Genomic DNA, 14,154 nt, shown 5'->3' on the forward strand with positions numbered 1-14,154 from the left:
TTTTTCATGGATGGAATGGGCCTGCATGCTCCTGCCCAATAGCTTCTCACCATGATGATGAGGTTCAGGAGATGTTCAACCCTAATTTGAGGTTATATCTTCCTTAGTGTGTTCCAAGAAAACAAGTGGGAAGAAATCCCAAGTATGCAGGCTGAGCAAACTGGATACTGAAGTACCTGCCTTTTTTGTAAGTGAGATATGACTGCTTCTCCATTTGGAGTCTTGCCTGTTGATGCCTGCTCTTCCCTGCATGGGTCTTCATCTTTGGCTGACTCTTCTGACAACTCTCCACTACACAGTAATGTGGCTTTTTTATGGGTTGATGTCAAAATAACTTTCAGGGGCCACAGTGTCATTTATATACCCCTTTGAATTTTCCAAGAGGTTTGTCTGTTCACCCTTTACCAGCAGTAAATTTAGTTGATGGCCAAAGCTGAATCACGTGATGCTGCCAATAAAATAAATACTCTGTTTCTAAAGGGCTAGCAGTATAATAGCTCTCCATTTGTCAAACTGCCCCAATAGATGAGAAGATAGGAACCTTCCACAGGCCAAATTAGAGATGGAGCCTCATAGGTGGAACACCAGTGCAGGAAGAAGTGGGGCAGGGAGTTTAATTCTGAAGGAAAAATGGTTCTCTCTCGCGTTGGATTGATTGTTTTGTGTTTGAAACCATCTCACTTCCACATCACTTGAAAGCAAGATACCGGCTAACGATTTCACACTAGAAAAAAGGATGGGAGAAAAGAATGAAGGGCGAGACAGCCGTGCGCTGACCAGTGTGGGCATGAGGTCCCCTGTTCCTTCAAAAGTGGAGTTCCTTCCTCAAAAGCAGAGCTCCTTCCGAACCGGAGCTACTGCAAGAGGGGAGGAAGCGGCGCGGGCGGCTCCGGGGCTGCGGCGGGCGGCGCCGCTGTCCGTGGTGCTGATCCGCAGGGCCGCGGCTCCCGACGTCTGTCGGTCCGCTAAAATCTCCAGCTTACTGGGAGCTTTTTTATTATTCTTCTTGGGGACTGAACTGGTTTATCCTCATTGTGAACACTACTTTCGCCAAATAGGGATTGTACTAAAAAAAAAAAAAAAAAAAAAGAAGGGGTACACCAGACACTTGCTACTGGAAAGGTGCTGCACTACAAAGCTGTCGTATCATCCAGCAGGATCTGGTCTCTCCCTTCCTCTCCCAAATCTGCCTCTTACCTTAATTTCAGTTTTCAAGAAAGCCATAAGCCAGGATTTGTTCTGTAATAGCAAAAGAAGGAGAAATAGGAAATTAAAAATGAGAGGAGGTTTGCAGGATAGAGAGCTGCTCCTGTCCTGATGGCCAGTTTTCTTGGTTGCCAGGGTGAGTATTCTGAGTCTTTTCTCATGTACAGCAGTGGATTTTCTTGTATTAGAAAACAACCAATGTCTTTTCTGATACAATGTTTGTTTTTTTCTTGTAGCATTTCTCTTCCTCTCTCCTGCCGTTCTGTTCCTAACATCATAGTGATCTTCAGTGCCTCTCAGTATCCACAGCCTTTACTGACTTCAGACAAAGTTGTGGGTGTTCAACTCCTTCAAGGTTTTGCCTGGTGTTGCACAAGAAGGTTTAGTTGCACAGGAACAGCAATTCAGTCCCTTGCTGATTATTTCTATTGTCTCAATCTAGCTATATAAGAATGAAGCTGGACCCGAACAGATCACAGCCGGAATCAATCCCAACCATCTCTCCAGCAATCAGAACAACCTGCTGGGAGCCGAGTAGCAGCTGAATTCTTGGTGAGAGGAATTACAGGCATAAAAACAAAATCAAATAGACTCCTTGTGCTCATCCAACATTTCAAGGCATATTTATAGGTACTGCTGCATGGCATCTTAAATATCTGAGTTTAAAAAGAAACTGGATCACTCCTGTTGGGCAAAACAATTTTTCTGTTCTGTCACTTTCACTAGCTTTGCCCCTGATGAAAAAGGGGGAGAAAGACACTGAATTACACACCCATTCAGCCCCTGTCATCTCTTCTTTGGGCTGTTTGGATATCGCCGAGATGGATCTGTGAAGATAAGGAGATCTGAAGGTCATCTGAAAGCCATTCCTCAGAACTGGAGTAGGAACAAGAGAGCTGGGCAGGAAGCTGCTCATGAAAAGCTGGGGGTTTCTTGCTGTATGAAGCTGGCAAGGCCCTAGTAGGTGAACAGATGACCTTGTAGTCTAGGTCCTAGTTGAGTCTCCTCCTTAGACTGCTCCACTGTATCCCTCTCCCCCTGCTCCCAAGTCCTGCTGTCACTGGAAGGAAAAGCTGAAAAGAAATCTTACCACTGATGAAAATCCCTACATTCTTCCAAAAGGTTCACAGGAAAAATTGAACAATGGATCAGCATTTGTCATAGAAAGGTGAGGCAGAAAGCATAAGGCTGCCAAGGCCAGTACTCTTTAATGGTCTGGGAGAAAAAGCACTGAGCAGCTAATAGTATTTGCCTTGGGAACAGTAGTCAATGAGCCTTGGGTGGGGAGGAGTGTAGGAACCAAACTAAATCAGCAAACTCACCATTGGTCCAGGACCAGAATGAGCCAAAACTCCTCTATCATCACATGCCTGAGACTCAAGTTCTGTGTAATCTCTGTGGCACAGACATCTAGGAACCATTGTGGATAGCAGACAGCTGCTGAATGGTGAAAGCAGATGATAGATTCTGGGCAGTGTAAAACCAGAAGACCTCAAATCCTGATCACAGAAGTCAGTTCTTGAGATTAAATCAAACCAGCCACCTGAGCAGAAGGGAGTCACACACCATTGCACAAAGCCAACATACTACCAGACATGGGAGGGCTCTTGCAAAAAGCTCCACCTCCCCCCCCCCCCCCCACAACACACACACACACACACACTGCCACATACAGCAAAAAATGTCAAGGTTATGTGTTTCCTGAAATATGGCTGGCTGTATAAATACACTTACAGAGAACTCTTTGTAAAGCAATAGCAGAATGAGTAACAGTGCATCGCTACCATGGGAAATAAAAAGAAAAGTAACCCAACTGCAATTCAGTCAGAATCATTCCAAACCCCAAAGGTTGGCCTCTTTTTTTTTCTTTAATGTGTCTGACATTTTATGGCATCAATAATGCAAACAAAGAGGAAATCATATTTGCAGAACACTAATGCACGGATGTCTAAAGCGAAATACAATACTGATTACTTTTTAAATGAAGCCACCAGGTTTTGATGGGCTGTGGTGGTTGAATTGGTCCATCAAATTTCTTCCAAAGCAAATTCTAGTCCAAAGCAACAGCTTGACCTTCTCTATAACCTTGGGCAGCCTTTTCATCTGTGTTCTGATTGGGGGTAGTAAATGTTAGTTTGAAGCAATCTTCCTGATGGGCCTGATTACAGAAATGCCAGGGGCACACAACTCCATCTGAAGATGAGGGGAAACTATGGGCATGTCCCCTCATCATAGGCTATCCAAAGTCTTTGACAAATATAACGGTAAGCCTACTATGAAGAACTGTAGTTGAGAGGATGAGTGAGCCCTGAAAGAGGTTTCTAGAAGTGCTATTGAGAATTTGCCCTTAGGGTTAGTGGCTAATCTGTTCGGCACCTGATAGCTTGTTTCTTGCCCAGAACCTCCTGCAGATGACTGCAGAGCAATGTCTAAGTATGAAAATAAGTGTATGAATAAGAAGATGTGGCAAAAACACACAAAAAAACCCCTTCCCTTCCTCTTCCGTTTTTTTTAGATGCTAGTGTTTTTTTCACAAAGAAGTGCTCTCAGAGATGCATCTTGAGAACGACAGACAGGATTGTCTCTACCCACACAAGAGTGAAGAGGCTGTTGTGCTCCTGCCTGGGAAATCTTGCTGCTCGACCTGCTCTTACAGCAAAAGACAAAAGGGCTTGGGGTCTGGCCTATGCTTCCAACTTAACAGTGGGAGCATTCAGTTCAGGAGTCAATAGAATTCTTTTGCAATGTCCTCTGACTTGCACTGAATGAACTATGTGAACTTCTTTAATTCATGCATTTTTGGTTTGGTAGACAGAGTTAAATAGTGTGCCTGTGGGCTGGTGGGTAAGATTGGATGCCGTCGCCTCATGTCGGCTGGGAGTTTGTCTGCCATTTAGTCCTGGATCATGTCTGATCAGAGTATTGTGTGTGGGGATTGTATATGTTGGAGTTAATCAGTGCAAGCAGCTAATTGCCACTGGTTAACTAGTGCCTTTTAATTAGGACTGTGTTGCTGAGTGGATACGTGAAGGGAGCTGTTTGTCACTGGCAAAAAATGTCAGCCTTGTGATGTAAACCTCTTTGGGGAATTAAAAAAAAAAAATACAGGCTGGAGCTCCTGTCACTTTAGCATGGTAGAAAATCAGTTTCAGCAGAACTGGCCTGGATGAGGTTAGAGTCACGCTCTGCTGGGGTCAAAAATGATAGTGGCTGCTCCCTGACCCTTTCTCCTGTGCAGAAGGGTGGGACACTATGGGCTTCAGCTGGGATTTACAGGAGATACCCCACATGCATTACAATGAGCTTTGTTGTAAAATTCACTGCACAGAGGTTAATCTAGATGTCAACACTGCCTGACAGCAGTGAAATTACTCTGGGGCAGTGCTCCTTCTGAAGTCTTAATATAACAGTCAATTCCATCCTGCCTGCAGGAAATGAAAGTTTTCTGCTTTGTGTGCGGAATCATTCGGCGCCAATTTTCTCACTGTTTGAAGTCCAAACTGTTTGTGGTCTTGGGATTCACCTCACATTAAGACTTTCACTTCATTTAAAAACTCTGCTAGGCAAGTCCTGAGAACTGCAAGGACAGGAGCCGCGCAGGGAGAAAAAGAAGAGGGCAGGGGGGAGAAATCTTATCTCACCTACTACATTGAAATCAAACAGCTTCACCAGCTCTCTGTGCTCTGAAAAGGGAGTGAATGCAGAAACTCAGCTAAGTATCAAGCAACAAAGATTGGGGAGGTTGGAAACCAGCAGAGAGTGAGAGAAAGCATGCAAGAAGACATGAGCTATGATTTTCTTTAGAGGTATCTCAGTCCTTCCCTGCTGGGACCTTGTCCTAAGCAGCCAGTAGTTTGGCAGTTAAACACGCCCTCAGAACAACTGCTTAAGTTTTCAGCTGTAGGATCAGTCGCTTGGGCTGGGCAGAATATCAGTTCCTATAGAGGACTCCTGACAGTGTGAGGAAACAGTGGTTAGATTTGTTGTGCCTCCTTTATCCTTGGAGAGATGCTAAAATTGTAGGACTAGCAGAAGGGAGGAGGAACCAGTGATCATTCCTTTAGTCTGAAAAGACCTGTCAGATGGGGTCTGTGAGAAACTCAAGCCATTGAGATGAAACCAGCCTATCAGCTCACTTAGCTCAGCCCCTGAAGAAGGCTGTAAGATTTTGTCCTTCTTTCTCTTTGGTCTCTTATCTCTTTCCTCAGTTCAGTTTCTCAAAGTTGTAAGCAATGGGACTCCTATCACTTCTCTCAGGGAGCCGTTTCATGGCTCAGTAGTGTACTGGAAAGGAATAAGAGGCACAGGAGAGATGGAATGCTCCTGCATCCCTCTTGGAGCAGTGATTGACGTCTCTGCCTGTGTCATTTATGACACTGCCAGCCAGAACGGATGTTTTGAAAACACCTACTTTCTGCAGGCTTGAAACTCAATATCCCTGCTTGCAAGGAAAGCAGCAAAGGGAAAAGATTTTTTAGGCTTAGCAGCTATTTAAAGAAACATTAAATGCATACTGATATAAGAGATGTCTCGGGGTGGGTGCAGGAAAGACACCTTAGAGTTAAGCAAGTTTGTCCACTCCTGGAAAGCAGTGCTGAGAGGAGAATTTTCTCTTTTTGTACTTTTGGTACTTTTGTGGAGACAGCACTGTTATGCCAAGGCTCCACGTCCTTACCATCTGTCAGAAAGCCACTGCATCTGAATGGAGAATAAGCCTTTTGGATTGTGCCAAAGCATGCCTGTGCCTGCTGACTCTCATAGCAGAGAAGCCCTGTTGATGCCCATAGCCTTCCAGCTATCAGAGGAGCCACTACAGCATGGTGTCATAACCAGGATCCCATTTATTCAGCTTGCTTATCCTCACCATTGCCTTACAACCAGAGAACATACCTACAGCTGTTACGAAAATATTGGGTACGAGCCATGGCTGTGGTGGTTCAGCTGATTCCTGGCCAGATCAGGAAGCAAAGATGGACATATGATGCACCAAAAATTCAGCTACTTGCATTGCCTTTTCATTAACCATTGGGAGTCACAGTTGGACAAAAGATGTGGATACTCCCGGGGGGGGGGGGGGGGTAGGAAAATGAGAAAGATTTAAAAAAACTTCTGAAGATGACATGCTGAACAAAATACTGTCTCCACCCAGACTGGCACATGAATGCCTGCTGATCAAGCATTCAGAACTACTCTGGTTTTGTGGGCTTGTGGTGACCCAGATCTGCATTCTTCAACCCATATCCTGAACTCAAGGAAACTCATGCATTTGAGTTCTGGGAAATACAAGCCTTTCACATGAAAGGAAACAGCTCATGTAGTATTATACTTCTGTCTGTGGCCCTGAAAAAACAACTTTTTCAGGCCTTCTTTTAGTTGTATTTTCTTATAGAAAAAAAAACATCTCACAAAAAAGCACAAGCCCTAGTGATTTTGTCTTCTGCCTGCATAAATGTTCCCTTGCTTTTATTGGCTTCTGTCTCCTTTTTAAACTAGTATTTGCCCAGTGTTATAGCTAACTTTTCCTGGAGCTCCAGTATGTTGCTATTTTCTTTTGGTTTTGCTCGCATCCACTGTGCTACTTAAAATTCTACACCACACTCCCGAAACCAGTCTCGATTTTCCAACCCAAGATACTCACTTGCCTTCTAAAACCAGCCTTTCCCTTTCCCTGGCTTTTTTTATTTCCCCACATATTTTCTCACCTTGTTCCACCCACTCCTGGGGACAAGCAGACAGCTCAAAGCTAACAATGTCTCTCAAGCAAGCAGCCTCTCTAAAGGCATTCCAGATTTTTCACATTTGTCTGTGTGGCACATGTTCCCAGAGTCACCTGTCTGCAATTCAACACCCTGTGGACACAAGGACAGGCCTGAAATGAGGCAGCCCAGGCTCTTTTTCACCCCCAAAATACATGCACTGAGGGACATTTAAAAAGACCATATGGGCAAGCTTTGTGGGAGACAGGATGGCCTTTCAGTCTGGCAGATCATTGCGTGTCTTCCCTTTGCTACATTTCAGCTTTCATCTTGCAGTCTGACAGCCTGGGGTGGAAGGAAAAGTAACGGCTGGAGAAGACAAGACAGGTCACTGATGAGACCCTAAGGCTGGAGCCACATTTACTGCCCACAATTTGCAGCCCTGGCATACAATTGCCATCTGTACCATGCACCAAAATAGCACCTTCAGCTCCAAGAAAGCATCATTTCAGTGACACCCTTGGGTGACTGAGTTGGTGATAACAATTTTAATTTTTAGGGAGCAGGAGGCAGCTGGGACAGGGAAACCCCATAGCCACTTCTCAGCAGTGCTCAGACCACTGTTCCTCCCAGCTCCCTTTCGCAAGCCCCTTGAGAAAACTGCAGATGGAAGAAGCTAGGTGGTGGGAACATCTGCCTTGACATGCTGGGAATTAGGCCTGGCCTGCCCCAGAGCTGGGTGAGACCTGTCAGTGTTCCCAGGCAGCAGGGATAGCTCTCTGCTCTTAATAGAGGCAGGGCAATGAGAAGTATCTCTCCTGGAAATGGAGAAGGAGCATGAACTCATTATTTCTCTTTGCCTCCAAACAGTCCCCACACTGAGATTTATGGCACTCTGTGAGAGTTTCCCCCCAGATCTGCTCTTCTTCTTCCCCTCACACGCAGTGGGGCCACTCCAGAGCCCATCTTCCTACAGGGAAGAGCACCGTCACCCGTGCTGATGGGCAGCTCCGCTTCTGGTCCAGGGAAGGTGCTTCTGGAAATGAGGTCTCAGGGTGTTCTCCAGGAACTCAGCACAGCTGCTTTCCCTCTTCCCCTCCAAAACTGTCATGCCAAAAAGGGATGCAGCAGTTTCCATCATGTCTTCGAACACAAAACAACCTCCTCCTCCATCCCAACAAACCTCTGTCCAGCACCAACAGGCCAAGAGACATAAGGCGGCAGCAGCAGCAGGAGAGGCGTCACATCGCAGAACTGCAGCTTATCCTGTTCTTCTGAGCAATTGTTCACAATTAACTTCTTTGACAAAAGGACCTTTTTCTGAGGCAGTCACTGCACATGGTGGGGCTAACAGTAAAGCAGTCAGACAGCCTGAACCTTGGTCTCAGCCACTTCACGTCTTCTGGGGACCCATCTCCTTGCCTCTCATAGACTACTTATTCCTAACCATGCAGCAGCAAGGCTCAGTGTCATGCTCGACTCCTAACCTTGCCTCGCTGTCATGACCGTAAAAAGAGGTGGCACAAGGGACAGGGTGGTGATGCTGGGAAGGAGGAAAGAAGGAAGAAAAGGAGGATGTAGCTGCTGTGCAGAATGGTGACAGGGGAATCTCACAGACTATGGGAACAGTGTCTGTAGGTGATTTGATAGTGTAAAGGCCCATGACGTTGGCCAAAAAAGAAATGAGAGCGGGGGGGGGGGGTGTGTGGACAAAATGGTGGCCTTGCACAATCTGGCACAGTGCCTGGGAGCCACAAGAGCAAGAAGCCATTTGGGGTAAGAGACAAGCAGCCCCAGGGAAGGGTTTTCTTTTGGAGACACTGGGCAATTAACAGCCATTGCTTGTTCTCCCCTTGTACAGAATCTCCAGCCCTTTTCACCAAAGCATCCTGCATACAAAGGCAGCCAGGCCAGGGCTAGCAACCCTTCAACCAATCTTTTTCACTTTCAAAGGTGGCTAAGTAGACAGGTGAGGAAAACTGGATGTCCTCTCCCAAAGGAGCAAGATCCTGCTATTGAGGGGTGGCATGGTTCCTGCGTGTGGACTCCTGGCACTGGTCCACACCCTTGTGCCTGACCATGCCATCTTTGGTGTCCATGCTGTGAGCTGCTGGTGCCTGTTCAGCGGCAGTCTGTTCAGCCTCCATTGGCACAAGTCTGTCCCACTAGCCCGGATCTCTCTAACATGCAGAGGAAGGTTACATCCTTACTCCCACATGGTTACTGCCACCCATCATCTCGCACACCAGGCTTGCACTGCTCTCTACACGAGCACAGAATAAACCCACAGCCACTGCTGCCGCCACAAACCTTCTTGTAGCAGTGTCCCCTCCCTCTGTCTGAAACCATAAGCCAGGTCGTGCCAGAATCATGGGTGGGAGGTAGAGATTGACAAGAGACAAGGGAGAGGATGCAAAATTTTCCCTTTCAGTAACCAGCCATAACCAGAGTCACCTATCTCTTCTTGCATCCTGGCCGTGAACACTACTCTGGCCATGGAGAAGGAGCCAAGATTCCTTCTCCTCTTCCTCCATCTGCATTCCATTCCAGGCAAGCGCCACATTTGAGCAGGCTGTTTTTGTGCCAGTGGTTGTTGCCTTCTCAAAATTGCCTTGACAATGCCTGTGCTGCCCGCTCCCTGCCTCCTGAGAGCAGCTGCCAAGCTGAGTTTCCCCTCATCCTCCATTAGCCACATGAAAAAAGACCCAGAAATGTTTTGTAGTCTCAGCCCAGTCTGGACCGACCGGATTCAGCGTCTGACTCAGCCTTTCCCCAGGTCGGGATTATTTCCTGCTCGAGGGAGATGGGCTATAGGGAGGATGCTTCTGTCTCTCCCTCACTGTCCCCACCACCCCCTGTCGCTGCCTGTCAGGCCTTTATCCTCATTGAGATGCAAGGCTGGCCGCTGTGGCCATCCGCTGAGCCGTCTGCTCCTGAAGGCACCTTCCCCTCCTTTCCCCCCACTCCCGGGGCTGCCTGTGGAGCTATTCTTCAGCCTCTGCATTTCACAACAGCTCAAAGGCAGATGCATCAATCCTTTCAGGGGATGGGGACGTGAGGAGAATGGCAAGGGGGCTGCAGGCAGGTGTTGGTAGGTTCCCAGCCATCTCACAAGCCTTGTCCCCCTCCCTGTCCCCCGCTGACTCGTGCCGAGGCTTGGACTGAGGCATGGGCAGGGATGGGGAAGGGAAGAGGGTGGGGAGAAAGAGTGCTGGGATATGCTGACCCCAGAGGCATGCCCAGCCGGGGGATGCAGGCACGATCCCAGCTGTCTGCATGCTGCAGTCTTTCCCCCATGAGGGGAGCAGGGATCCAACCCTGTCCACTGAAGGTTTACATCAGAGACCAATTTGGCCCTGGTGCAGACAGCTGAGGGAGGGGGAACAACCCCATGGCTGCTAGCAAAAGTGCAGGGTGGGGAGAAAAAGGAGGGGTTGGGATGGGGGGGTTGTTCCTCCCAAAGTTGGCTCCTGCGCCCTGGGTGAACGGCACTCCTGTCTCGCACACTGAAATGGGTTGGGGATGATTCAGGACTGGGTCTCCAGGACCCCCCCACTCGACTTCCTCGCACAGCCACTTTGGTCCCGCTGCTCTCCCAGCCCTGGCAGCAGCTGGCATGGGGCAGGAGGGAGGTCTGGGTCAGGCCGGCTCGCGGTCTGCGGGAGGGCAGCTGGTTCCCGGTGTGTGTTTTACCCGTAGGTGCCACAATCCTTTGACTGTGTGTTCGAAAGCCTTGAGTCTATACATTTAAGAATCAGCAAATTAGAAAAATTGTCCTGAAATGTTGGAGGGAGGAAAAAGGCAGGAAGGCAGAGAGGGATGGGGAAGGACTGAGAGGGAGGGAGGGAAGGGGTTGGTAAAAGAGAGTTCATCCAGGGGCACTGCCCTGGCTTTGTGCCCATCATCTGTGGGCTGGGAAGGAGGGAGGGAGGCAAGGACAAAAAGGGAGGACTGATTTCACACATTCAGTGCATATCATACAACCAGGGCAAGGCTTTCCTCCCAGGGCTTCTACCCGGGATGGTGTCGCTGCCGTAGCCAATCTAGAGCCCTGCCCAGCAGCCCGAACCGTACTCACAGCAGGGTTACAATTCACTGCTTCATTGCTTGGGGGAAAGATACCTTCTCCTTTCTTTCTCTCTTTTTTTTTTTTAATTATATATATCTTCGTAAGTACTTTTTTCTCCCTTTTTTGTTTCTTTTTTTTTAAAGTCTTATAATTTTCTGTAACAGCAGCTTCTTTCTGTATTGGTGTGGAAGTTATATATAGAGAGATATCTATAAATATATATAAGCCAAACTGCCTTACAGGTTGTTGTTTTGTGGGATTTTTGTTGGTATGCTTTTTGTTTTGTTTTTTTCAGTGGTGTATGTGTAGCAGGCACTTGAGTTTATATGAAGATGTTTGCTTGGGAGCTGAGGGGTAAAGGACTTGGGAGGGGGAGAGGGAAGGAAGGACGGAAGGAAGGAGTGTGGACTTTCAACAAGTGGCCTCTGCTAGCCAAGGATGTCCAGGTAGATTGGTGTGGCCTTGCCCAGAGCATGAAGGATCTTGTAGATCTCCTTGATGTTGAGCCGTTGCTGAGGTTCTCTCTGCCAGCAGCCCAACATGATGTCGTAAACCTCCTTGGGGCAGACTCTTGGCCTTTCCAAAACTCGGCCTTGGGTAATGCACTCAATGACCTGAAAGAAAGAAAGACAGAAAAGAGATGTTGAACACCAGTCAGACAGTTCCTGGAGGGTGTCCTGTCCCAGCTACTTCTTGGCTCATGTGGTAGTGTTGTTTAGTGAATGGGAGCCCTGAGAAGCCAAGAGGTCTGCAGATCCTCAGCGCTCACCTGTTTGTGTGTTGTTAATGATAATTTCACAGTGAAAAGTTTGTCTCCAGCTGCAGTCTTGAAGTTCCTAAAAACCTTCCCCATTTAACACCTACCTACCTCAATGCACTCTCCAAATAGGAGGTCACAAGCAAATGAAATGAAGTTTTAATTTCTGATGTCAGTTTTTCCTGCTAATTGAAAAAGGAAAAAAAAGCCTTGAAATCCCCAAACTAAAGTAATATTTTGCACAGCTGAAATGATATTTTTCTTCCCTGAAAATCAAGAGTCCTTTCCATTGCAAAGCCCAGGAGAGTTCCACAAGGGAGAGTTCAGAGCACCTTTTCCTACCTCCATCTCCAAGGGCAACTTTGCCTCATTTTGACATAGAAAAGCAGCTGAAAGAATGAAATTTCATCTCAAATCACATCTGTGATGGAGAAAAAAATTTGCAGTGCTAACACTCTGTTCTGGGTCAGGTCGGTGCTGCTAATGAGAGAAATGTGAGCTCTTAGATAGCATTAAAGTCTCTTCAGAGGGATGCCATTGGAAAGGACTCCCCTAACTGTCTGTCTGTGTTTTGCTCACTGGAGGAATGGATGCAAAGGGAAGGGAGTTATGATTTGTCAGAGAGCTGCTATTACCATCTGGCCTCCTTGGTTGGAGTTGACAAGTCCCAGCATTGCAGTGTGCGAGTGACCTGCCACGCTCTGCAGATAAACACAGATCCCAAGCAGCATGTTGAGGGAAGCCACCCAGCAAGGGGTGTTTGGAATTTATCATTTATGAATAGTAATGGGCCTGCCACACAGCTCAACGGATACTTATCGCTTTGCTGTTTGCATGTAAGTACAGAGAGGAGAGATTAGGACCTGCTGAAAGCAGGGCAAAGAAGACGCAGCATGCAGAGGAGCCTGCATTGCCGTAAAGCTGCTGGCAGCAGTGACTTGTAGGAGGAGGTGAGTTATGGTTTCTGACAGGACATCCTGGACATGCACAGGAACCCTGTGGTGGGCCCTTTCTCTCCAGAGCAAAGGAAGGGCATAGGCAGAAGTTAATGGACTGGCTGAGACTTTCAGACGAAGTGGTGCCCTGCCTCATTCCTCCACTCCAGCCTTGAAAAAACCTGCTAAAATTGCTCTGGGGGTATGAGGACATGCGGATGTCACAGGAGGGAGCGGGCATCCCAGCCCACACCCCGCAGTGGCAATGCTCCACCAGCTTGGTGATTGCTCATAGCCCAGTCCTGGCAGCCTGGAGCTTAGCACAGACTCAATTAACCTGCCTCTCCACAGGGCTCTGCAGCTGCAGCCGGGCTGCTGCCGAGACTTGCTTTGATGTCTCACCGTTCAGGAGCTGGTGAAGGTGTCAGTCCTCTGCAAGCACCCAGGTTCTGCCACCTCTCCACAAATTGTGAAAAACGAGCCAGATGAGAGCTAATGTGGCTCCCTCCCACCAAGACAGTGTGGTCTGGGGTGGGAGTCGTCAGCTCTCAGAAAGAAGTGGATACAGCAATAGAAAAAGGAAGGACAAGATTTTTTCCGGGGGTGGTGGCAAAGCCAATATAGCTGCATCTGTGCAGAGTTTAACCAGCCCTCCTCCCTCAAGGTTAAGGGTGGCTATTCTCAGTCCTACTGCCCTGCAAAGTAAACTGAGGCAGAAAGCATGGGAGTAGCTGAGCTGTCATATTCCAGCGTGCCTATCACCCATGTACAAACTACATGTGCTCATTTGTGTGTGTTTGTATTTACCCTCCCAGGGAAATGCAAGAGCAGCTCATTAAATAGCGTGACAAATAACTTCTGTCGCTGTCGATTCCATTGTTTGTGTCTCTAAAATGTTTGCGTGTGCTACTTTGGGATATACAGTCAGGCCCCATTGAGCACACGAATGGGCAAGTATTAGAGCTGTAAAGCAACACCTTGGATTTGCCATCTCTGCAACTCACTTAATTAAGGGATCTGTATCCAGAAAGCAGAAAATGCACATTTCTCATTACAAAAGGTGAAATTTCTGAAATCCATTAGATACACAGTAGGATAAAAATGTGCAAGGTTCCCACACACTGCTATGTCAATGCATCTTGTTCCTCTTCTATAATACCCCCTGCTATTCTGAGCAAAAATCTTCCAATGCATTTCTGCTGATGTGCCTCAAACCTCAGCTCTGACACCCTGCTAATCCCAGCTAGCCTTCCCTCAACATTTTTACAGTGCAGCCCTATACCGATGGTCTGCAACTTTTGCTATTCAAAGAAATAACGAGGACAAACCAGCTCCTTGGGTTCCACCCTCAGTGAACTGGGGCAAACCACATAATAGATATCCCTGTGGCAAAAAGCCCCGCAGAAATGTGCCACATGCTATATAATAGGCTGCAAACACTTTCTCTCAAACTGGAGACTGCAGTAAGAGCCTCAGCTATAAAGGAGAAAG

General features: G+C 47.5%; 1 protein-coding gene across 2 annotated transcripts in view; it reads right to left on the bottom strand.

Annotated features, from left to right (window-relative positions):
- Positions 1–1,876: 1,876 nt before the first annotated feature.
- The window catches only part of NTRK3 (neurotrophic receptor tyrosine kinase 3), a 229,099-nt gene continuing 216,821 nt past the window's right edge, over positions 1,877–14,154 (bottom strand). For both annotated transcript variants that reach the window (XM_052807890.1, XM_052807891.1), the window contains one exon: positions 1,877–11,585. In XM_052807890.1, the coding sequence (XP_052663850.1) occupies positions 11,400–11,585 (186 nt within the window). In that variant the 3' untranslated portion in view covers positions 1,877–11,399. The remainder of the gene's footprint in view (positions 11,586–14,154) is intronic.

The sequence above is a fragment of the Harpia harpyja genome, chromosome 14 (genome assembly GCF_026419915.1).
Source record: "Harpia harpyja isolate bHarHar1 chromosome 14, bHarHar1 primary haplotype, whole genome shotgun sequence".
Lineage (NCBI taxonomy): Eukaryota > Metazoa > Chordata > Aves > Accipitriformes > Accipitridae > Harpia > Harpia harpyja.